The sequence below is a fragment of the Scophthalmus maximus genome, chromosome 15 (assembly GCF_022379125.1).
Source record: "Scophthalmus maximus strain ysfricsl-2021 chromosome 15, ASM2237912v1, whole genome shotgun sequence".
Classification (NCBI taxonomy): Eukaryota; Metazoa; Chordata; class Actinopteri; order Pleuronectiformes; family Scophthalmidae; genus Scophthalmus; species Scophthalmus maximus.
In genome coordinates, this window is record NC_061529.1 from 12,961,901 (window position 1) to 12,986,244 (window position 24,344).

At 45.5% G+C, this 24,344-nt stretch overlaps 1 protein-coding gene across 6 annotated transcripts in view; it reads right to left on the reverse strand.

Moving 5' to 3' along the window:
• Positions 1-337: 337 nt before the first annotated feature.
• LOC118286137 (regulator of G-protein signaling 6-like) overlaps positions 338-24,344 on the reverse strand; it is a 38,994-nt gene continuing 14,987 nt past the window's right edge. For 3 of the 6 annotated variants that reach the window (XM_035610318.2, XM_035610314.2, XM_035610316.2), the window contains 15 exons: positions 14,872-14,971; positions 14,035-14,085; positions 13,825-13,931; positions 11,310-11,361; positions 10,756-10,820; positions 9,008-9,084; positions 7,993-8,074; positions 7,530-7,604; positions 7,010-7,111; positions 6,688-6,860; positions 6,286-6,411; positions 5,481-5,667; positions 4,655-4,744; positions 2,799-2,861; positions 338-2,522 (listed from right to left, as the gene is read on the reverse strand). In XM_035610318.2, coding sequence (XP_035466211.1) covers positions 2,472-2,522; positions 2,799-2,861; positions 4,655-4,744; positions 5,481-5,667; positions 6,286-6,411; positions 6,688-6,860; positions 7,010-7,111; positions 7,530-7,604; positions 7,993-8,074; positions 9,008-9,084; positions 10,756-10,820; positions 11,310-11,361; positions 13,825-13,931; positions 14,035-14,085; positions 14,872-14,971 — 1,401 coding nt within the window. In that variant the 3' untranslated portion in view covers positions 338-2,471. Of the gene's footprint in view, positions 2,523-2,798; positions 2,862-4,654; positions 4,745-5,010; positions 5,130-5,480; positions 5,668-6,285; positions 6,412-6,687; positions 6,861-7,009; positions 7,112-7,529; positions 7,605-7,992; positions 8,075-9,007; positions 9,085-10,755; positions 10,821-11,309; positions 11,362-13,824; positions 13,932-14,034; positions 14,086-14,871; positions 14,972-24,344 lie in introns of those variants that run through there. The other 3 variants (XM_047337759.1, XM_047337760.1, XM_047337761.1) reach the window with 3 other exon arrangements.

The window sequence follows — 24,344 nt, forward strand, 5'->3', positions numbered from 1 at the left end:
GTCGACATAAGTGCAATGCCATTTTCTTTGCTTTTAAGACAAAGTAGTGACATGGCTCTAGGGACGACCGTGTCTTTCCGTCAAAAAATATCTGTACAACTATTGGTTTGGTTGCCTTGAAATTTGGTACAGATATATTCACGTCTACAGGGGACAAGAACATCGTCTCCCTCAATTCAATGGTAAACATTTATTATTGTTATATTATTATTAATGTTAGGCCAAAATCAATATTTCTGCAATACTTACCATCAGCCTTGGCTCTACTTTGTGTTTAGCACTAAGCAGATCGTAATGAAGCAGAAGAAAACGAGCAATCAGACGGGGGCACATGGCAGACAGGTCCAGAGCTTTTATTATTTGGTACCCATGAATAGATAGCAGGTGCTTGAGTGTTGTGGAGTGCCAGTAGTCATCTTGCTGACTGAGGAACTAAAAGCACAAAATGCCCTGATTATGTTACATGCATAGTTATGTGCCCATATCATAGTAAAGTGTGCTTTTTGGATAATGAAGCAAAATTTCCATCTACAATGCACGTTGTACATAGTGTCATTGGGTTTGTGCTGAGAGTAACATTTGGAAAAATCGACTCGAGTTAAGCGTCTCTCTCTCTCTACCTTATAATCAAGAGGTTACTGATTCATGGATAATGATGATAATTACTGATATGACCTGTACAGTGCATCGCACGACTCTAAAGAGTAGGAAAACAATATTCACTCATTCAGCGGTGCAGTCTGTCGCTGTAGCAGTCACTGGCCTCACGGTGGCGCCGTGAGATTAAAATGTCTTTGAGTCGGAGCACTTTCTGTCCGTAGAAGAAGGCTGAAGCCACAGTGGAGCAGGGAGGCCCCTGATGTTCAGTGGAGCTCTGAGATTGTTCCCAGTTGCAATTCAGGGCTCTGATGTCCATTCAGTGAGGCGCGTTGCCCCAGTCCAGGCTCTTTGGAGATTCAACACTCCACACGTTATGGTCCAATAACATGCACCACTTTCCCCCTTTGGCGTTACAACACGAGACACTATTATCCGGACAACTGCGGCAAACGTTTGGCCGAGCAGACATGGGCCGGGTTTTCATTGTTTTCAGAAAATAAAAGATGGGCTAATCATGCAGTACAAAAAGACAACACAACATAAATGATCCCGTATTGGGCAGCAGGCCTTGGAATATCTCCATGATTGGAGAACAAATACTTTTTTGACATCATGTCCTTCACTTTGTTTTGAGTACATTATTGAAACTGTGTTGCTGGTCCTGTAGTATAACCACCACTAGATGGACCCATGGCACTGGACACTTTAAAAGTCACTCTACAAGTGGGAGCATGTGGATGTTATGTGACCGAGCACATTCGAACGAAAGAAAACCTCAAAATCACCGGTTCACAGCCATGCAGACCATTTCTAAGCCCCTCTCACGCAGAGGTTTGAAAAATGATTCACTTGACTGTGCCGCCTGAAATGTTTAGGAACTTGGAAGCCTGGAAGTTGTCAAAACAGTGAACCAACTGGAATAAATTCATCTTTTGCTATAAAGCATCTTTTGTCTCATTACAAAGCACTGTCGTGGAGACAAAACCTCAATCCTCAACGAAGACATTTGGATGAAACGTACAACAGTGCCGTGTGGATGCTACGTTAAGCCCTTATGCCAGATTTTGGAATGTAATGAAGCGTGAAGCGTTAGGACTTCAGAAATCACTTTTGTGGATGAATTTACTGGAGAAACCGACTGTTTTTCTTGAATATTGCCAAACCCATGTTCGCTTTTTAACTGACATGTCGAGTGCTTTATAAGAAACAGATATAATATAAATTTCAAGGTTATAAAAAGAGGTTGGATATATTTCTTTAAAAAAAGAAAAAAAAAAGTGGTGTCATGCTTTATTTATTGCTGGCTGTCTTGTGTAGTACAGAGACATTTGTAAAGTAGATTTGTGGTGATGTGCCTCTTTGACCCTTTATTCAAGCAGGTATATGTCTGAGTTAGGAACGGCCCCGGCTGTTTTAGGACAATTAAAGCAATAGTCAATTCATTGCAAATAACATTGAAATGTTTTTTTTTTCACCCTACCAAAAAACATTGTTGCTTTTGATATCCAATAAATATGTATACTAAAGACAATCATCACAACATTACCTAATCAGCTCAGCTGACAAACAGCCTCACAAAGACGTTTGGCAGCCAAGTGATGAGACGAGGGCCCCCGGTCCGGATGTGCTTGTACTGAACGTTGCATGCCATGTGGTGTGATGGCTGAGGTTTCCTTTGTCAGCATTGTCTTATCCTCAGTGGTTCCGTTTTGGCTTGTTCACCCCCAGCGGGCGCGGCGCTGCACCACCAGTGTGGCAGCGGTCCTCGGAGCAGTGTCTGAGAGCCTCCACAGCAGCCCCGTCCCGCCCAACTCCACCGTCTGTGCCCCAGCCCGGGCCACTGTGCGGGGGTCCCTCCGGCACAGGCTGTGTCAGGATGACTGCATCAGGCCTGTCAGGCGCTTTCCTGTCAGAGACTTGCCCTGGAAGGTCAATCCAAAAATGAAAACGCATCACCAGACTGAGATGCTGAAAGTGGACGCACTCTATGAATCACACAACAGGGTGATTTGTATCTGGAATGCTGAGCTGCAACCATTCACGTGACTAGCATGTTATCTAATTCACACGCTGACGTCCTATTGCAGGTCTAAAAGCCACAACAGAGTGTAATATGGTTATAAACTGCAGAAGCCACTGATAGTGAGGCAGCCAGTGTGGTTTGTGATTATGAGCAGCCCCAGCGTCGAATGACTTACCACACTGCGGGTGAACTTCTCCAAGGAGGTGCGGCGGCCCTGCTCAGTGTCTGCTGGCTGCTGCTTTGGGAGGGGCGGGGTGGGGCAGCAGGGCGAGTGTTTGGATCAGGTACGGGTGTTTGCCGGGGGGGGTGAGGGGGATGTCGTAAGTGAGGAGAGAGAAAAAAAGGAAGGGGGTGGGGGCAAGCATTGCAGAGACGAGGACAATGCGGGGAGGGAGGGGGGGGGGGGTTCAGTTTTAGGGAATGGAGTGGTGTGAGTGATAGGCCAGCAGGAGGAGCGGTGTCCAAACAGGAGAGGGCAGAAAGGCGAGCATGAACAGAGGCAGCTGTGGTTTGCTGAAAAGCTCCATATTACACAGTAACAGCCAAACGAGTGTTTGTTGAGCAGTGCACGTCTCAGAATGACACTGACACGCTACACGACAAATACAGAATAACAAAATCACCACTCGCTGCAACAATTCCAGGGTGCATCTGTCAAACGCTTATACACTTTAGTGTTTTGTCATATCTATATATTGTATGTTGGTTACTCTTTGTATACAGAATGACTGTTCTCTTCTCTTTCGGAGCAGCTTTTCTGTGTTTGGCATCTGACCACTGCCCCTTGACATTTTTAATAATTGAGCATTTTTCGCTGCACCTGTGCAAAATGGGCACAAAGGTTTCGACTCTCTGGGGCCTATGTTAGCATTTTAGTCTCATGATGCTTAGAAAGCTCATACTCTCAGTGTCAAATTGCTGATTGACAGACCATTATAATAAAAGGGCAGGCAAAAGCTGCAAACTGACATTAAACCGACTCCCCTGTGCAGCAGACAGGCATGATCAGATTACCTCAAAGTACAAAGTTTTAAACCTTGAGTTGTTTGAATTGCTCTGCTCTCCCCATGTGCAGTATATTATACAGTAAAAACATAACTAACTATATTGTGTTCGATCCGATCCGATCCCGCAACCTTGAGTATCTGCCCATTATGATCCAATACTAATCTGATACAATCTTTTCCCCAGTCGTAAAATAAAAAATTAATAATGCATTGTTCAGGATGCACTTTGCTTAACCTAGCATCTAAAACATACATAGCCAGCAACATGACTGAGTTATGGAATACTGCTCTTTTATTTCTCACAGAACCTTTGGCAGAATTAGTTATGGTCAGCACTGTTCAAACAAGCAAAAAAACTAATTGAACTGTAAATTGTTAATTAAATAATAATAAATTAACAAAAAAAATTATGCCGGAATGTATCTGATCGTATTTGACTTCTTATTTCTTCTGATATCCAATCCAGTCATTTTGTTCAATATTTCCCAGATACCAATATGGAATATTGGATTGGGCCATCCCTAATGAATATAAGATATGTATTTAAAGATCCAAAGGTAAAAGTACTCAAGAATGTCCCATTGTATATGTATATTACATTATTGGACAATAATCATTGATATTTAAGCATAATTGACGTTGCAGCTGGTAAAGTTTGAGCATATTGTTATTAATTTACATACTGCCAGGTGATGAATGTGTTCGAGTGAAAAGTACAATATTTGGCCCCAAAAATGTCATAGAAGTAGCAGCATGTAACATTTAAAAACAACAGTATGTCCACTTCTTGACAGCGCGCGCACACACACACACACACACACACACACACACACACACACACACACACACACACACACACACACACACACACACACACACACACACACACACACACACACACACACACACACACACACACACACACACACACACACACACACACACACACACAAGGAATCAAACCAATATGAGAAACAAAATAAAAAAAGGGGAGGTGACATCGGGGTCAGCGGGCGCAGCTCACCTTCTTTCTGGCTAACAGGAGGTCTTGGTAGATGTTGGATCGCAAAAAGCGTGCATAGCTGTCACTTTTCATTAGCTTGAATATGTGCTCCTGCAAGAGGAAGAGAAGAGGGGATGAAAGGAGAACAGGGGAGTGAATAAAAAAGTGAAATAAAAAGAAAAGTCTGATTATGGTAATGCATATTGTGATTTGGAAGCAGGTGTTGGAAACTGGGCGTGCTGACATGAGTCTGTGAGACGGAGCTGAGTAATGTGCTGCCAGCGAGCGGCGTCGCACGTCACACACCACCGGCCCACTTTGAGACGGGAGGAATCCACGGTGAACCGACTGAACAACCTATTCACGGCATTACTCGCCTCATTAGGCCCTGGCACAAACACACTCCGTCATTCTTCTCCTCTCCTCCCTCTTTCTATTTCTCCGTGCCCTCGCATTCACTTGTGTAATGTGAGTGGGGTGGAAGGGTTCAGTGTTTCTGTGGGCAAGTAGATGAGAGAGAGGGAGGTAAATGACTGTAGTGTGCCTGTGTGTGTGTGTGTGTGTGTGTGTGTGTGTGTGTGTGTACTCAGGACCTTTTACTTGCAAAACAGAGCTTCTACATGCTTTTAAGGCTGACATAACTATTTTTCAATTAAATAACCCACTTCACAAAGTACGGTAAAATGATGATGTAGTATGGCACCTTTTCTGCACCACTGCACAACTTCCTATGTTGCAATGGAGGCTATGTCAGTTGCATCTATGTGTACAGTGTAGTGCAGGTATGTATGTATCTGGTAGTTGCTCCGCTTCATGTGAGAGTTATGAGGAAAACAAGACAGTCCACCTGAGCGTCCTCGTAGCTGTATCGCCCTGGGTCTTTCAGGTTCTGGCTCGTGCGCTCGTAGCTGTGCGAGTCCAGGTTGATGGAGCTCGGCGCCCCCTCGGCCAGGAACTCTGTCCAGATCTCCTGCGCCCTGGCAGACACGTCCTGGAGCGGCCGCCGCTTCAAATCCTGCACCGCTAACCAGAACCTGCAAAGGTGTCATGTCAAGTCAGTGACAACTTCCAAAACATAGAGACAACAGGTAATGAATGAATAGATTGGTAAATACGTGTGTACAGTGTGTTGGGATACATGTTTACACCAGCAGTATTTAAGAAATCAAGGTGCTTATTATTAGTTATCAGTGTTTTATACAGTATTTATGTTATTGCCGATGCAAAAATTTGAAAGGGCAATCCACCCATGTAGCAGGTTTCTGTGCAATTTTGCGTAATGATAATCAGTGAAATGTAAAAAATAGAAAGTGAACACACTCGGGCCGTTTCTCAAATATGTACATAAGCAGTATTTCAGTAAATATTTCCACCACACTGAATGCTATTTGTATTACCTGAGTTTCTTTAAGTATTAGGAATTTTTCCTCAGCAGCAAGTGGTCGAAATCTAATAAGGTCATGAACTGAGTTGAAATTCTGACGACTCCTGTGTTACTGTATCAAATGTGATTCCACAAACATGGTTTTGCACGTGCATAATAATGTTGGACTCATCAGGTCGAGGTCTACACTCTCACATGAGGGACCATACCAATAAATAAACATTTACTAAATTAAGATGATGGGACAGAATTTGTACGACAGTCTCACCGCAGGTTCTCTGAGCTGAATTCGGACTCCAGGAACTTCAGGAACTGATCTCGACCTGCCGGGTCCTTCAGCGCCTCCTCCAGAGAGAAGCCCCATTTCTTCACACGCTGCTGGCTGGGATCGCGGCTGCTCCACAAAACAACAGATTAGATGAGAATAAAATAAAATAGAACAGGAGGGATATTTTTCCTTGTGGTCTCCTAATGTCAGAACACAGTCAACCTTCTGATCTCAGTTGAGATGAGATGCAAACAGAAATATCCCCCCTGATTCAGGACAACAGCAGTTCATCAGTACTGTTCATCCACACTCCTCCTGACATCAGCATTGGTTTAAAGCATCATGACCCCCCCCGGTGAACCCCTCTCATCCCACATCCCGACATGGCCCCGCCAGCCTCACCTCGCCTCCACGTCCCAGAAGGAAGCGTCGTCACTGATCCAGGGGTTGGTGGGCTCGGTGGCCGACACAAAGGGGTCATAGTCCATGAACTGCTCCGTGTAGCTCATCAGACTGTCGGCCACTTTGGAAACCTTCATACAGTGTCTGTCCAGCTGGATGTTCAAGAAGGAAATCTGACGGAGAGGGGGGAGGAGAGACTAATGAGGGGGCTAAATAAGGTAGCAGCTCATCGGTCTGCATCCCTTTTACTGCCATGATGATGGATAGGCGAGGCCAGCTGCTGGTAATGACCTAAGGAGACGACTGTCACAGTGTGAGTTACCTCCTTCTGCACGTCCTCTTTGGTGGGCTTCCTGGTCGGCTGGGAGCTGCTGTGGACGGGACTCGGCTGGCTCTGTCCCTCGTCCGGTACCCCGTACACCGACTGGAGAGAGCGTGGGGAGAGATCATGTTTTGAAAGAACAGGGACTCTAATATTGATGACTTATCCTAACCTTAACCAGCACAACTAAATTCCTCCAACACTTGCTCCAGCCAGAACCTAAACCTTAATCTAGCCTGAACCTTAAAACCAAGTCCAAACCAGTCAAATGGTCATTTGAGGCTGTTAGGACTCACCAAAATGTCCCCACTCTGTAAGATCAATAACTCAAATTGCTCCTTACAACGTTAGAAAGTGAGTACACACAAATGCAAATGTTTTCTTTGCATCAAATTGATCAAAAAAAATCTTTTGGTCTAAAATTGAAACATAAAATGGAACTTCTGATAATCCTGGGTACATCACTGGTGACATTAATATCAAGGTTAGAAAAGCCACACTCCCTGTTCCCTCTGCTCACCTTTTTCACCCTGTGTGGGTTCTTCTCTCGTCGGCACTTGCGGATGTCCATCTCCGTGGTGTTGACGCAGCCTGGCTGTGGGAGGCAGCAGGAGACAGCGAGTGTTTCTGGGTCAGATAACAGAGTTGTCTCCAGCGTCCATTGTCGGCGCTTTTCCTCCTCAAACAATACGATGCTGTTTGTGCATTGAGCCATGCCGTGCTGAACAAAAGGCTTGTATGCAAAGTGACTGGCACCAAATCTGATTCTGCTACACTGCAACAGAACAGGGCTCCCAGCTGAATGGAGTGTGGGGCTGAGAGCTCCTTTTTTTCAGGCTTACGAATGCTAAATATTGTCATCCTCCACAACTACACCTCTTTTCTTTCCTTCTCCTTTGTTCGTTTCCATTTTCTCTTTACAGTTTCAGCGTCTGACCTTCTTTTCCTTTTCTTTTGACTGACTTGTGACTTAACTAACTCACCACTGGTCGATGGACGTCCCAGAATGCCCTCTCCTGGCTGTCCAGGATCTTCCTCTCTGCCTTGTCCTTCTTCCTGTCAATCCTGCAAACAGAGGAAATAGGCTGCTCACACACACCTCTGAAATACCAGGTCATAAACTGCATAAACTCAATAAATCATGCCTCACAATTGATTGAAACACACACACACACACACACACACACACACACACACACACACACACACACACACACACACACACACACACACACACACACACACACACACACACACACACACACACACACACACACACACACACACACTGTAACCACTGGAGGGACACAGACTCTACAGCAAATAGCTGAAGACTGTGGGTCTTAACCTGTCTGCTCTACTTCACCCAGCCATGTCTGGTGTTGCCGCCGGTGGGGCCGAGCTCTTACATAACTGATATTTGCTAACCTTTTCTCCCAGGAACATACTGTACATGCTCCCCAGATGTCAGAAGGCATATTGCTGTTCATATCACCCCCCGACTCATATAAAACAGCAGTCACTCGTCAATGATGTTTCTCTATAACCTTTTCTATGGACAAAGAGAAGAGCGTCGTCTCCTAACTGGATGACAGGGTCGTTGCCGTGCTTACACATGGCAGCCACCAGATGGAAGTATTTACACAGCACATGAGTTCAGGAGAAATGTGCTTGAGTGAATGTAATTCCATGGGGTAATACATGCTGTATTTAATACAGCATGTATTAGCATGTACCCCTCCAGTCAAAGCAGAGCAATAAAAAATAAGTTTTTGAAAAACAAAACTGAAGCTTTCTACTAAAGCATGTCCTCTTCCTTGGGGAAATATCACTCAACATCATGCATATGGCCAAAGGTTGCTGCTTATATGTTTAAATGTGTGAACCTGATTTTAATGTACACCTCTCTCCGCACAGCCCTCCCTACAGTAATCATGCCACATAAGTGTGACGCAAAAAGGCGACGTGTAGTGATCCACTTGTACACACATGACTCACTTCACTTGAGCCTCAGCTTGCATGAAGATGAATTCCCACTTCCTGGCGAAGGCCCGCTGCAGCCTGGCTAGGTTCTCCTGGAAGAACCAATCAAGCCCAGAGTTAGGGAAGAAGGTTATTTGAATCCAAGACTTTCAAAAGATTTGGTCATCCATTCAATGTGATTCGCTGTGCCATAAATTTGGATTGCTGCCGGTGAGATTGCACAACCTCACTGAACTGGTTCTCATGCTGTTCTTGTACACGCTACTATTGAATTAACCACTGTAGTAACTTATAAATGTGTTCTTCTTCGTTGAGAAGTCACAGCCAGCGGCCGGTTAACTTAGCTCAGTTAGTTATAGCACAAAGACTGGAAACTGTGTGGAAACAGCCGATCTGTCTTTGTCCAAAGGCAACAAAAGCCAGCAACTCTAACGTTCACTTAATAACGTCAATCTGTTCCATGAAAGAAGTGTTAAAAACAACCCTAACCCTTCTTTAATGGCAGTTACTGGCCACATTATTTAATAGTAAGGACAAGTAATTTCCTGGAGTCTTGACACTTTGGCTCATGTGCAGATTAGAGAATCCATAAATCATTTTAATTATTGATCAGTAGAGGCGCTCATATGTAGATTTAGATGTGGACAGAGCCAGTACAGCTTGTTTCTAGTCTTTGTGGTAAACTAAACTAAGAGGGTTTTGGCTGAAGCTTCATATTTAGTGTCTAGACATTAATAAAACCGTCTAATAAATCAGTCTTCTTAACTAACTCTGAAAGAGGGCAAACAAACTAATTTCCCAAATTGCTGAAAACCTACTTTTAAATAGATAAACTAATATTACAAAAAAAGGTAGAAATTGTGTTCAATCCGCTGTTGTGTTTTTAGAACGTCCTCTCTGATCTGAGAGTGGGAAGGGAGGATTTCCAACAGAGGTCTACACCACAAACTCACGAATGCAGTTCAGCATTGCATGATAATTACTGCTTTGCATATAAAAAGCACAAAGGGCTGGCGACCTGTCCAGGGTGTACAGTACCTCGCCTCTCACCCAATGTCAGCTGGGACTCGCTCCAGTCCCCGTGACCCTTCGATGATAAGCGTTATATATAATGGATGGATGGATATAAAAATCATATAATCAGTACACTAAAACGTGTACCCTTAATAACAAACCTAAACGAGCATCTGTCAAAGACACAACACGTGACCCCGTTATAAACAGAGAAATAAAACTGAGCGCCAACTTGTAGGCATGTAACAGTGGGAGCAATGAGGCCTGGAGCCATAAAGTGACCTGGATAGCAGAGAAAGGAAGTGTACCGGACAATAGTTGCAGAGTGATTTAGAATATTAAAGTGCAGCGAATTGCTATTGTATAACAGCAAGGGATCAGCACTGCAGTAATGCCTCCCCTGAGACCGTATTGATTTGCTGATGCAAAGTAGGCTCGCAGATATTTTTTGTTTACATTTTGGGGCCGGTAAATGACTGCGTGACATTCTGCCAAATGGTGCTCCTGAGAGAGAAAATCAACCTACATAAGATCTGTATAAAAAATCTGTAATATAATGAAGGCCTTTTGCTCAGTAGAATGGATTTTGGCTCTTCGAGGCCCCCTGAGGACGCAGTATCAGCTCGTTTGTTCTTCGCCCAAAGCGAAAGATGTACAGGAAATTCATCGTCTCATCGTATTATGTTCCCTGCACAATGGTAGCATTGAACTGGCCGTTAAGCACAAACCAAAAAGGACAGTGTACTTACGGCCTCGTAGTCGGCCAGCTCGAGCCTGGCTTTATTCTGCATGGTGCGCTTGCACAGGTAAATGGCTGGAGGGGGGGCAAAGAGAGAGGGAGTGAGGCATGAAGAGGACAACAGTGCGATCATCTGCTTCGTACAAAACAAAACAAAATGTAAATCTCCATTGTCTGGTGCTCTTTCTTTACTGTGGTCTCAGCTGTGTGAACCAACACTAATGAATGTTACACTGGAGCGGGCGGCCGTCGTGTTCTCCCCCTTAAATAACAACCTCACATAAATGTCATGCAAAGGGCTGGAGATGTGGCCATATCGGTGATCGTCTCTATTTTTGTCAGGCTAATCTCCTCCCGTGGGATTGCCTCCGTCCTCAGGGGGAACAGATATAGTACATTATAGGCAAATGGCCTATGTGGATCAATACAACAAGCAAATGTACAGTATGAACTGTGTTTGAGCTCTGGAGGAAGACGGACAGCTGACGGCATTAGCGGGATCTCACTGGTTCGGTACAAAGGTAGAGGCAAAAAAACTGACAGTGACTCAGTTGTGTGACTCACCATAGTCTGTGTTCTCAGGCTCCCAACAGTTTGAAGGCCAGAAGTATGGCGACTGATCGAAAGCACAAGGGGAGGAAACAGATACACACCTGGTTTATTTGCTTTTATAATTCCGTAATATATTATTTTATTTTCCATTTGGAGTCTAGAGAAACAATAATATTCTAAAATAAGACTGTTCTCCCACCACCCCCACCCCCCGCACTTGTCTACCGTGCAAAGTCAAAAGACGACTCTTTGTTTGATAATGATCCTCGACGTCCATGTGCCGCACGCAACTATCTAGGGAGCGATGGTAGCCATATTCTCCCTATCCATATTTAATTGTCTATTGCAACTGATATTACACGTTGAAAGTTCATTCGCGAGGCCATTAATAATGGATCACTCACATCTATCATGCATTCTTAATAACAGGGCAGAATTAGAACTTGGTGGTACCCGACCACATATTTAAATCTGCACTATTATTCATAATGATAATTATCTTAAGCACCAAAGGGCTTGATGCATGTGATGAATGCGCTTGTAGAATGAACAGAAAGGTTAACGTGCTCACACTTAGATCAGTGCTTTGCAGGGAGGGTGAAATTCATCTCTGCGACTTTGTGCGCAAACGGGAAACATTGGTGACAAGCGACAGAAGACAGTTGTCATTAAATCTAGGTCCTCTACCAGTATACTGCCTATTTTTAGACAGGCAAACAATAACTCCCGTCACTGGGCTTTACGGCACAGCACAGGGAGAGTAGCCAAATACATTTCAAATGCTCCGTGGACTCTTTTAATACATGCGGGATGACGTGGGCTTGTTGCATCACGACAACATCAGAGGGGAAATATTTTTAGCAGCCGCTGAATGAGCAAGTGTGACACACGCTGCCCTCCCTGCACAGGCGCAACAATGGCTTTTAATCTTGAGCAATAGAGGTGAAGATGAATGCATTCAGAGGTAGATTGAGGAAGAGGAGGAGGGAGCAGCAGCGGTAGTAGGCCGGCGACAGAGAAAAGTGCAGAGCCAGCGTGCAGCCAGCTCAGCGTTTCCCATAGGGGAGGCTGCCTACTGAAGCTGGCTGGCTGGATTAAGACGCTAATGGCCCAGTCACAGTAATGAGTCACCAGAGAGCCCATGGCCGTCACTAGGAACCTGTCAAAGTTCATGCTGGATCAGATGGAGTGAAGAAGAAAAACAACGCCCCTCTGGCAAGCAGCACTGTTGGCCGATGGGACTTTTTATTGTGCGGCCCAGCCCCTGCTGCGACGCAGCGTCCAGCAGGGATGTACAGTATTGACCTTGGTGGGATGAGTAATAGGCTTAGCCAGGATTGCTTTCATTAGCATCGCGCAACAAACATATCCCTCTGATAAACTGCCATCATCTCATTACTGTGTATTCAAAGACCTCCTCAACACATCACGTCCAAGTTCAAGTTTATCGTCACTCCTCCTCACAAAGTGTACGGCCGAACGAAATGTTGTTTCTGCAACAAAACATACAACATAAAGACATAACAAGACTATGAAGGTGGGTGTTGCATATGACTGCTAGTGATTGAGGTGCCGTGTGCACACACATGGAAACACAGTAAAACGTAGGTATGAGTGTCAGAAATAAGAGATTTTAAAAGAAAACAGCAAACAGAAAAAACAGTGGTCAGCAATATGATTACTGTGAAAAACCCTCTGTTGCATGAATTATTAAACAAGCTAAAAAGTTTTTGATGTGCTTTTTGTTTCTTGAAATTGCTTAAATAATAGTGGGAGAACTAATGCTGGTGGGAGAACTAATGCCGCCCTGTTCTCCCACAGAAGTATCTGTCTTCCCTGTTCTATGGAGGGAAGCAGCCACCTGTAAAACATCTGCAGTATATGACCTCATAGGCTATTTAAATGTACACAAATGATGATCAACGTATAATTTGGATGGGATTTTGGAATTCACACTGCTAAAAGTTGATTTCCATTCTAGTAAATTACAATCCATACAATATTATAGTCACAATGTCTGAAATAAAAAAAATATGAATATAATTTTCTTCTCTCTTGTGATCGAAAGATGCAAACACGGTCTCAGAGTAGCCTTGTGTTGTGAAAGTCAGCTACAGTCTCATAGGTTGAATACACACAGGTCACTTCCATATTCGCATATAGTTGCCATATGGCAAAAAATGTATTTCACCACTTTACAAAAAAACTTATCACATATAAACTGGTTTTGATGATGAAAATGTGATCTTACCTCAGACAGTCTCTCTTTCTTTGTCTTTTTTTTTTTTTTTTTTTTACATAATTTTGCCTTATTACTAAACGATTAGTCAATGTCGTGAACCCTCAGGTCATGACTTCCCAAACTCTAGATTGATTCTATGAAAGTAAAAGACCATCTTTTCAAAACTGAAACAGTAAAACATGATTCTCCAGGCACAGCGGTGATGCTATGAGCCAGTGTAAGTGACGGTAAAGGCTTGTCCATTGGAATATATCAAGGACTCTCTCATGGTGGAGGTTTCTGTACCTGAAAGCGATAAAGGGTCCCATCGTCTTTGAGTGTCAGGACGTGGTCAGAGATGGGGAAGATGTAGCCATGTGCGGCGATCAGACTCCCGAGGTGGATGGCTTCAGCTGTCGACATGAGAGAAGAGCACATTTGATTTGACATTGCTTGTCACTTCAACTGAGATTCTACTGTGCTCACGTGTGATGACAGATTTCTCAGCAGGCATACCTGGGTCCTCTGCGGAGAGGTTTTTCATCAGCCACTGAACAATGTCCGCCCCTGGTTTTAGCAGAGAAGGACACTGGTTAGAAGTGGTGTCGTTCCGCAAACGCAGACGAGCTTAAAGGAAGCTTTTGTGACTTGTCTCTGTTCAAAAGCTGAGGGTCAGAGAGCTGTCAAAGCTGAGTCAGTGTCAACATAATAAACAGATTTGCAGTCACTCTCTCTCTCTCTCGCTGATCCTGGACAGCACAATGCTTGGCCCGGCCTTCGTGGCACTTGGCAGAGGCTGCTGCGAGAGAGAGCGTGAGGCAGTCGGGCCTGGAGGAGCCATGTAAAGAAGTGACTCAGAAACAGCCTCTAGGAGAGAGGGGGGAGCAACTCGATCCAACACTGGTGACTCATTCCATACACAAGCACACACATGCACGAGGGTTTACAGTGCACGCACACAGATGGGCACAGACGGAATGAGAGAGAGGGGAAAGTAGCGTCTCTGCGGCGTGACAATGGGCAGCATCACACCACGGGCAGTTTCCCCCGGCGGCTGAGGTCTTCTCCGCGAAGGCATCATCTGCTTCCAACCGTGGCAGCCGCAATTTAAATGAGCCCAAAAGGTCATATTTGCTTTACTGATTCTGACTCATCCGATTCTTGCCAAAGCCCACACGCTGGGAAAGACAACAACGCTTGTAAATAGACACACAATTATCAGCAGATCAGGAAACAGAGGCACGTATTAAGGAGGTGGAAAAAAAAATCTAAATGTGCAATCATACACAGAGATTTACAGTAAACATGAACACACACACACACACACACACATCTGTACAGAGAAATACCAACCTGATACAACACTGGGGATCTTGGAGAGGAAGCTTTTGACGGTCCGGATGGCGACACCTCCGGCTTTCTCATCTTGTATTCTTGTAACAATGTCTTCAATCTGTGGGGAGGCCAGAGGGAGGTCGTCTTTAAAGTTTAATCTCATAAGTGTTATGTGGGGTTTTTTTTCCAGCTCATTTCCTTTAATCTTTGAATTCTACTGGCATCGGCTGTACGGGTTTGGAAATAAATGTATTAGATAGAGGATGCCAAATTACTGCTGCAGGAAACTGAAAGTCCAAATCAAATCTACACATGGCGAGATGACGGGGCGAAACCCGGCGGCTGAATCTGAAGTCAAATAAAGTGACGCTGACATGTTGGATGTTCACTCGACTACCGAGCTCAGGCCTCGGAGACAGAATAAGTTTGTGGAACGGGATTGAATGGTTGCCTGGAACGTTATAAGTAATATAGCCGCACCTCGTGGGTGATTTAGCCGCATGGAGGGCTTTGGTCAGCGGCCCCGGCCAAAAGTGAAAGGCTTGTCACAGCTATTCCCTAGAGAGGCAGAGATAAACATCACACCTCCAACAGCCAGAGCCCACAAACCCATCACACACCAGCCGCCCCCTAAAATTAAGCACAGCACAGCCCGCCACTCAACCGCCACACAGGGAGGGAGAGAACACGTACAGCAAACACCCAGTCACTCAAGGACATGGACACACGTTTAAACACACACACGGACAATACAGACACCTATATATACAGACTCGTAAAGACCTGAACATAAAACTGTACTCAGCTCAGCTCAGGTCAGATATTGATGTGAGCAACCAGGGCTCCGACTCCTGGAAGAGACTCACAAGGAATCAATCTACATCAAAAAGATACCTATAGCTGTATTACCAGCAGACAAAGCACAGTGGCTGCTAAGGTCTGTGCGCTGGCTATTAAATTCTTTATGGCTCCCTATGCATTGGGCTAGTGAGTAAGCACACTCAGACACACACACGCAAACACACACAACCTACTTCAGTATAACAAAGCCGATTGGGTGAATTTTAGGGCTCAGCTCGTGGGATCATCCCAATCAGATTTTTTGAGGAAGCCTCTTCTCTGTTCCCTCTCACCCAGAGTAAGGCTCTATCACGTTCCCTCCGTAGCCCACATTCACAGTTGACTTCACGTTACGATCGCAGGCACACAGCATCACGCCGCGCTTCAGTTCGTGCCGTCCCAGCATACTCCTGTGCCAGCGTTCCCTTCTCCTCTGTTTCCTCCTTCCTCCAGCGTTCATTCATCATTTAACACAGCAGATCTGGGAGTGATCTTCTTCCCACTATGGCAGGAGGACACAGACTCAAAAATGCAGAATAAAGTCACGTGTATAGGCTCATGACACTGCAGATGTTTAACGTGCTTATGGTCGACTAACAACAAGGGTATCAAGTCACATTTCGCCGTACAAATGAATTTTACGTGCACTTAAAAGATAAGGCCGTTGTTATTCCAAGTTTCTCTTAAAGTCAACAAATTCAATGACAAAACCAAATGAACAAGGTGTTCGTAAATACCACATCCTGCCTGTGGTTCTCAGCCCAACGTCCACTGACACCTATAGAGGAAATGTAAATCTATAAACACGGATCACATAATAATAAATACTTGAACTAAAAAAGTCTCTTATTTCCTAAAACAACTGGTCACTGTAGTTTTTAGAGAGAAATACTCAAACAGGGGTAAATTGTGTCGGAGTTGTTGGAGGCCATTTTCGGCAGGGTTTTGTGTGTGTGTGTGCCTGTGTGTGTGCCTGTGTGTGTGTGTGTGTGTGTGTGTGTGTGTGTGTGTGTGTGTGTGTGTGTGTCACTCTCTCTCCAACACAGAAAGCGCAATTACATTTTCTCTTTGTTCCCTTCAGGACTATGTGGCCTCAAAGTGAAAAGCCCACTGACAAAAATGACGTACTTCTTTTGGAGACGTGGATATGAGGGGGTAAAGAGGGAACAACAAGGGGAGAATGCATCATGCTGCAGCGCATTTACTCAGCCACCTTTACAATCAAATGTAATCATTCTACCTTGCAAAGCATTAAGTGTATGATTCGCACAAGCGCCCCATAAATCCACGACGAAACGCCGAGATGTATACGGATTTAATAACACACATATTGCAGAGCAGAGGGGAGACAAGGGAGCCCTGCGTGGCACGACAACTACCAATCTCACACCAAAGTGTCTCTGGCATGAATTATTGAACATCCACTGGCCATGGAGAATTACAGCCTCAACTCTGTTGATAAATCTCTCACAGGAGGGCAGGAGAGCGATGTGTGCCCTCCGTGTTGCGATCACAGCCTTGGCATTTCAGGCCTGCGTTCGCCGACGTGTGGGCATTGAACAGTTTCACATGAGCACAATCAGTTGCACGACAGATTAGCACTGAACCATCGCACTCTTTCCTTTGAAGATAAACGCTCTGTGCGAAAACAATGGGAGCACGGCTTTGAAATCAGTTGCGTTCGCTCCCCGCGCTGAAGGACTCGCCAAAGCCCGGGAGACACGACAACACGGGGAGGATTAAGTCCTTCTGTCATGCTCTCATGTAGAAAAAAGAAATGGACCTTGGACCGGGTACAGCAACATGCAAAGGAGAACTCATTATCTTCCTATAGGATGACAGCTGACAAGAAGCACCATAGTGCACATGGTATCTCCTGGACGTACGAGCCAATGGCGATTGCAGCTCGGTGTGAAGGGGTTTTTGAGAGCTGAACGCCGCAGCTCGCCCCGTGATAACAGCACTTTGCCCCTCGCTATACCGAGCCCTAGAAATGATTATCGGGAGAAACCCCTTGCGTGTCCTGCCCCCGGCCTGTTTGCATTTGCGAGCACACTTGTGTTCAAATTTGTACCACACTGCACGACTGTGTATTTGTCTGTCATCTGGCCGTCTTATCTTTTATAGCTCCGAGGGCAGCACTGGCTCTCCGCATACTGTATGTACAGAACATGGGAGGAGGGGTAAAGGTTTGAGGAGGATGTGAGGCAGCAGCTCCAAGGTGATGTGGATGTACAAGCACCAGAGGTCACCACTAATCATTTACTCACTACACGTTAGTGTCAGCTAGGACAACAGGCGCTCTGATGTCCCCACTTCCTGTTGTGATTGGGACTCAACGGAATGAAATAATATCATCTAAATGGGAGCCTCAGTGAAACCCCCCCCCACAGACACGTATGACATGTTGAGCTCTGGTAGGCAGTGGTGAATGGAGACATCCTTTCTCTGCGCCTTTTTTTTCCCCCTCTCCCCAAAAATGGCCAGAGTTGAAGCTATTAAAAACTGTCCCAGTCTTCAGAAATGAGACCGCTGCTCAGAAAAGATGGATCAGGCAGTAATAGCGTCTTCAATGATTCAGCAGTCATCAGCAGGCTCAGGCTCACTCGTCATTGTTGAAAGACGTTCGGGTCTGCGAGTAAAAAGACGGATGTCCAGGTGACGGGCGACAAGATATATATATATATATATATATATATATATATATATATATATATATATATATATATATATATATGTGTGTATATATTTTATTTATATATATATATATATATATATATATATATATATATATATATATATATATATATATATATATATATGTGTGTGTGTGTATATATATATATATGGCCTGGAGGTGATTATGATCTGTCACTGGGACATGGGCAAAGATGAAATAGTGATCCGGCTACAGAAAGTAGCCATTCTGTCATTCTGTATATATTCAGTTGAGTTTTAGTGTTTATACGTTTTATAAGACTATTATTGTTTCTCGTTGATGAAATTTTCCTCATTCACTTTCAACCCGATGTCCAAACGCAAACAAGCCACCATTTTTCCTCCATAACACCAATATGCTGCAGTGTGCCTCTTGTAAATAAAACTGGCCAGTATGAAATAACTCTACATACTGAGTATATTCAATGTCCGTCCAGGCTGGGGGTGCAACTTCATCCGAGTACACAACCTGTCACACGATACTTTCTCCGACTGCCATTTTGACCTCTGTGCCATACTGGGTGCATAATTAAGTGAGTTCCAGCTGGTGTGTGGAGCCCTGGGGAGCGAGGTGAGAATAAAGCCTGCTGGCGAGAGAGAGAGAGAGAGAGAGAGAGAGAGAGAGAGAGAGAGAGAGAGAGAGAGAGGACCCCCGCCCCCTCCCTCCATCGTCCCTCCTCCCTATTGCCACCACCTCCATCCGACTGTCTTAGCATGCCAAGCCATGGTGAGGGAGCTGTGAGAGCACGTCTCAGCTGGATCTCATACACCGGAGGAGAGAGAGACACACGGAGCAACACAGCAGAAACGCGCCCACCGACCGAGCGCAATGGCCGGAAAACTTATACAACTTTGGAGACATGTGAACGAATCACATTGCCCTCATCCTCGATCACACACTGAGACGAACACGCGCACAAAGACATAAAATGCTGCTTCTAAAGCTCTCGACTATTCTCATCACTACCAAGCAAAAAGGCTAAAATCACCTGCCACGTCGCATATTGCATCTCAGTCAGGCATCAACTAAGACCTTTTTGAAACATCTCCACAGGAACGCCCCTGAAGGAGAAGCGGTTTCTTTTTCCGCAAAAGGCCTTTTACACTCCAGCGAAGCCATTTTCCCTTCTGCCAATACCTTTCATGTGTACTCCCCGTGATCAATAGTGGGAATGGATTGGAAATGTGCTGAAATTGATTGTTCGAATGTGGAGAAAAAGGAATCCCCTCCACTCAGATCCAGGCTCTCTGAGTCACATCATCTGGACAAAAGCCTGCAGGTTGAGTGCGAAGGTTAAGTGTAACGCTCGGGCACATCTTTGTGTCGTCCTGATGAGTTGCTTCTTCAGGTTTTCTCAAGGATCTCAAGGAATCACAGTGTTCAACAAGAGTATTTCTTCAAGTCGTCTGTTGCCCCGTGGATTCCTGTGTAATTCAATAAATACACCGGGCGTTAACAGCCTCTTTAGCTTAAGTGGCCACAACACAATTGAGACCCGTCCTGACAAAGAGGCTCAGAGGTGCAAAACTGTACGCGGAGTCCAATTAGCCGCCTCTTCGACGAGGAGCTGGATGCTCCTCAGGGGAACACGCTGAGATCCAAAAGTGTCCAGCTGTGATGCAGCACTTCACTTTGATCCAGTCAGACCCAGATGGTGGGACAGAGACAGTCAATGACAGTTGCCTGTTTGGGCCGGTTAAAGATCCCTGATGGTGTCGACGGTGTGTATGTGTGTGTGTCAGCTTAGATTCTCCATTTCCATGGCAACACAGTGGCAAGAGGTGCTGAGCAATTAAAAGTTTGTCAAGTTCAGCTCCGGCTCGGGCAGCGTGCCAACTCGACTACATTACAGTTACGGATCGAGCTCTTTTGATGGCAGGGATAATGTTGTTGTCCAACTTTCTCCCCCCCAAAAAACAAAAGGGGGAATTAACAGCTCTCTTTTTGCTTAAAATGCATTAAAAATGCAAAATCCTTGTGAGCAAGGTGCAAATGGAAACACTGCGAGGCTGCAACAGGTTTTGTTCAGCAGAGAATGAGCCAGTGACTGGCAGTGACTCATCAGGTCACCTTGCTGTCGATGAGACTCAAGGAGGACAGAAAAAGATCATCCCCCCTCTTGTAAATGTCTGTTGTTAGATACTTCACGGGTTGCTAAGGGCTTGAGTGCAGGGAAAACAGGAGTCCTGTCTGAACAGATAGTCCACTCTGAAACAAAGTGCGCAGATACAGGGGGAAGAGACGCGGTCTGAAACGAGGGGCGTCAGGTTGTTTGTATATGCTGGTTTCATTCTGCTGTTGTGTGAGTTCATAACTGCACCGGTTTCAGTAAAAGTCAAAAACAGCTTCAGCAACAAGCCACAAAAGGTCATTTTGCTCCAGAGGGTCGAGAATCGCATTACCTGCAGTTCACTCCTGCACAAGATTCACCTTAAAAATCCTTCACACACACACACACACACACACACACACACACACACACACACACACACACACACACACACACACACACACACACACACACACACACACACACACACACACACACACACACACACACACACACACACACACACACACACACACACACACACACACACACACACACACACACACACACAGCCATTTGCATGCAAGGAGGCTGTGCCCACTGCAAACACACACTCACAGCACCTGCATTTTAAGCGCCTGTGGGACCGTGGAAAGGTTTCGGACTCTAATAAGGTTCAATATCCTAACAGCCTCTAGTCTGTGAGTATGTGGAGGGGAACACTGGGATGCAACAGCTCTGTGAAGAGGAAGTTAACAGACTGCACAAGACAGACAGCATCTGCTGCTATCTGCCTGAGAGTCAGATTTAAAGTTCTCTCCAGGCAGGATTAACAAAATAAATAAATACAAACAGCTTTTTATTTCTTTGCCCAGCCACTGCTCTCCTCTGGTCTCAGAGACCGAGGTAAGCTGCTAAAATGTTAGAGTGGAAATCAACAGTGCTGTGAGTGTCAGGTGAGAGGCAGTGGATAACATTCTATTTTGAGGAGGCCTCAGACTGGGCGCAGTTTTTCCCCGCCACTGCCAATTTAGGAGCCGGGGATGGCACGCGGAAAGCCTCTCTTACTCACCATCGCTGTCTGAGTGCGAGAGAGGCGACACTGAACTCATTTTCGGTCCGAAATCTTTTTCCACTTGCTCGATCAATGCGTCTTCATCTTAGCTTCCTATCTGGGGCACTGCACCAACTAATCATGTAACAGTGTCTACAGGAGATTGGTTTGAAGTTGTAAAACCTCAGGACCATCTGTCCTGATGCTGGCATCGTCCCCTGACACACCACTCCTACCGGTCCCGTTCCTGGAGGCTTGGTGGTAATTAGGTTAGTGAGGAAGAGAAAGAGAGAGAGAGAGAGAGAGAGAGAGAGAGAGAGAGAGAGAGAGAGAGAGAGAGAGAGAGAGAGGAAGCATCATCAAGCCCAGGTTCGCCTCGGCCCTCACTGGGCCCTCACAAGCCCGTTCTTGATGTCTGAGACACAGGAGACAAACTGCGATGTCTGATATTTAATGGGCCTGATGGGCAGCCACAGAGGACACGGAGGCAGCATCTGATTATTTGAGATGACAAGATGTGTTTAATCTCTAGTAACAATAAAATGCAAGTTGTGGGCAGATCCGGCCTCTCCCATCTGTGCTCAGCTCCATCCATTACAACGCACACAGATGGTTCTTTAGCCTGTCATTAGTAAACTGTTGAATGGCTTAACGTCGGCGTTGTGTGTGTGTGTGTGCGTGTAGAGTCACTTTGCAGCCAAATGATGCATCACATCTTAATCAGCTTAGTCAACTTTTGATTTAAAGGAATGTTTCTCTTTCTTTCCGATTTATGCCACAATTCTATAACACCATCTGCTCCTCGTTCCTGCTCTCTCTCTCTCTCTCTCTCTCTCTCGCTCTCTCTCTCTCTCTCTCTCGCTCCCTCTCGCTCCCCCTCGCGGGACACAATTCGTTACATTTCAATCCTCTGCACATTTCATACCTCAGCTCCGAGTTATACTGCTTCTCTCAGCTCTGTTCCTCCGGTGCCCCTCTGCTCACATGCAATCAGTGAGTAAGAGAGGCCCTTGACCTTTCGAGATGCATGGATTTCCTGTCACGGCTACTATAAGGCAGGATTTTTATAGCCCCACTGTGTATCATTAGGCTCCATCCCTTCCCCCCACATTCCACTAACATGGTACGACTGTCACACACACACACACACACACACACACACACACACACACACACACACACACACACACACACACACATTGCTGTTAACGCAGACCCGACTAACCCATTACCTGTGCTGCTTCTCCCCACCGGTGTGAGAATGCTGACAGGCTTTTAGGGGAAAGGAGTGTGACAACAGACGGACTAAGTGAAAAGGCCTTTTATGAAAGAGAGAGGAGGCAGCGCCCCTGGACCCTCTCCGCACAGCTCGCACAAGCTCAACCTGTTGTCAGACATCAAGTGGCATGTACGCCAGGCAGTCCTCCGCAGTGTGTGTATGTGTGTGTGTGTGTGTGTGTGCGTGTGTGTGCGTGCGTGTGTGTGCGTTTGTGTGCGTGTGTGTACGTGTGTGTGCGTGTGCGTGCAACGCCGGGCGGCAGGATATTTTTCTTAGAGCATCGTTTCACGTCTGGCGAGGCGCTATGACAACAACTCTGCTCTCGCCGGGTGACAGATTTCCAATGCTGGCAATAAAGCCTTGTTACTTCCAACTCACAGGTACAGGTAATGAAATTCGGACGGCAGGGCTGACATGTGGAGGGGAAATCTCATCTCGCGGCGCCGCGGGGCTGAAATGTGCTTTGCTGCGCGCTCACTCCCGGGAGGAGTGACTCCTCTTCCTGATAGAGACCTGCAGAGGAGATGTCAGCAGCAGCGTTGGCCTTTGTCACACTGTCATCCTCTCCCTCATACAACACTCGTCCAACTGTTGTCCTCTAATCGTCTTTTAATGAAACTGACTGAGGACTGAGGAGGCCGGGGGGAAGCTCCTGGTTTAATCACAGGCACAGAAAAGGAAGTGTTTATAAACTGTAACCCATTTCATAATGTAAGAATTGATATTAAAGAATTGCTATTAACTCATTGTTTTAAAAACAGAGCCAGGAAATAGTTATTAATGTCTTATAATTCTAATCAGTGGCACTTTGTGGTCATTATTTCATAGTGAACCATTGTTGGCCTAATTGATTAATTAACTAATTCAGACCAGAGTTGGCCAACCTAGAAAAGGCAGTTCAGCCTTATTGCCCCACCGCCTCATCTCTCTACGCCAACAACACGCAACCTAAGCTGTTTTGCGTCTTAATGGTCACTTGGTACCAAATGCAGTCGAATGTGCTAGTTCTTGGCCGAAAAATGCATCCCAAGTCTGGTAACCATCTCTGGGCCAGAGCTCACTGCCAGAACACAACTCTAATTCCGCTGGTTACCTGTAATAACAGGATATGTTTCAGGGGGCGAGTTAACTTAAAGGCTGATTGACCGACTGCACGATCGAATCAACAGGTAGGAAAGCGTGAGCACCGCAGCAGGGTTGTTTTATGGCATCAGATTCGTACCTGCTGCTGATTGATTATCTAGGATGTCGACAGACCACCTTCAGTGACGGCTAATGCATTTCTATGCAGTAACCAAGTCGCTCGTAAAATCTTTTATTCTTTCACCTCAGGGGACCCCCCCCCCCCCCCGCCCACAAAAAAAAGGAACCATCTTTTATGTTTGCAAATTTGCTGTCTGACCATCACCCCTCCTCCCCCTGAATTATTGAATAGGCTTCCATGCTTTGTGATCTAATATCCTCTGAACATATTTCAAAATGAAGTGGAATGTCCTTTCCCATTTTTATCCCCGGCTGTATGCTATCTGTGCGTGACAGCTGGCCTGTA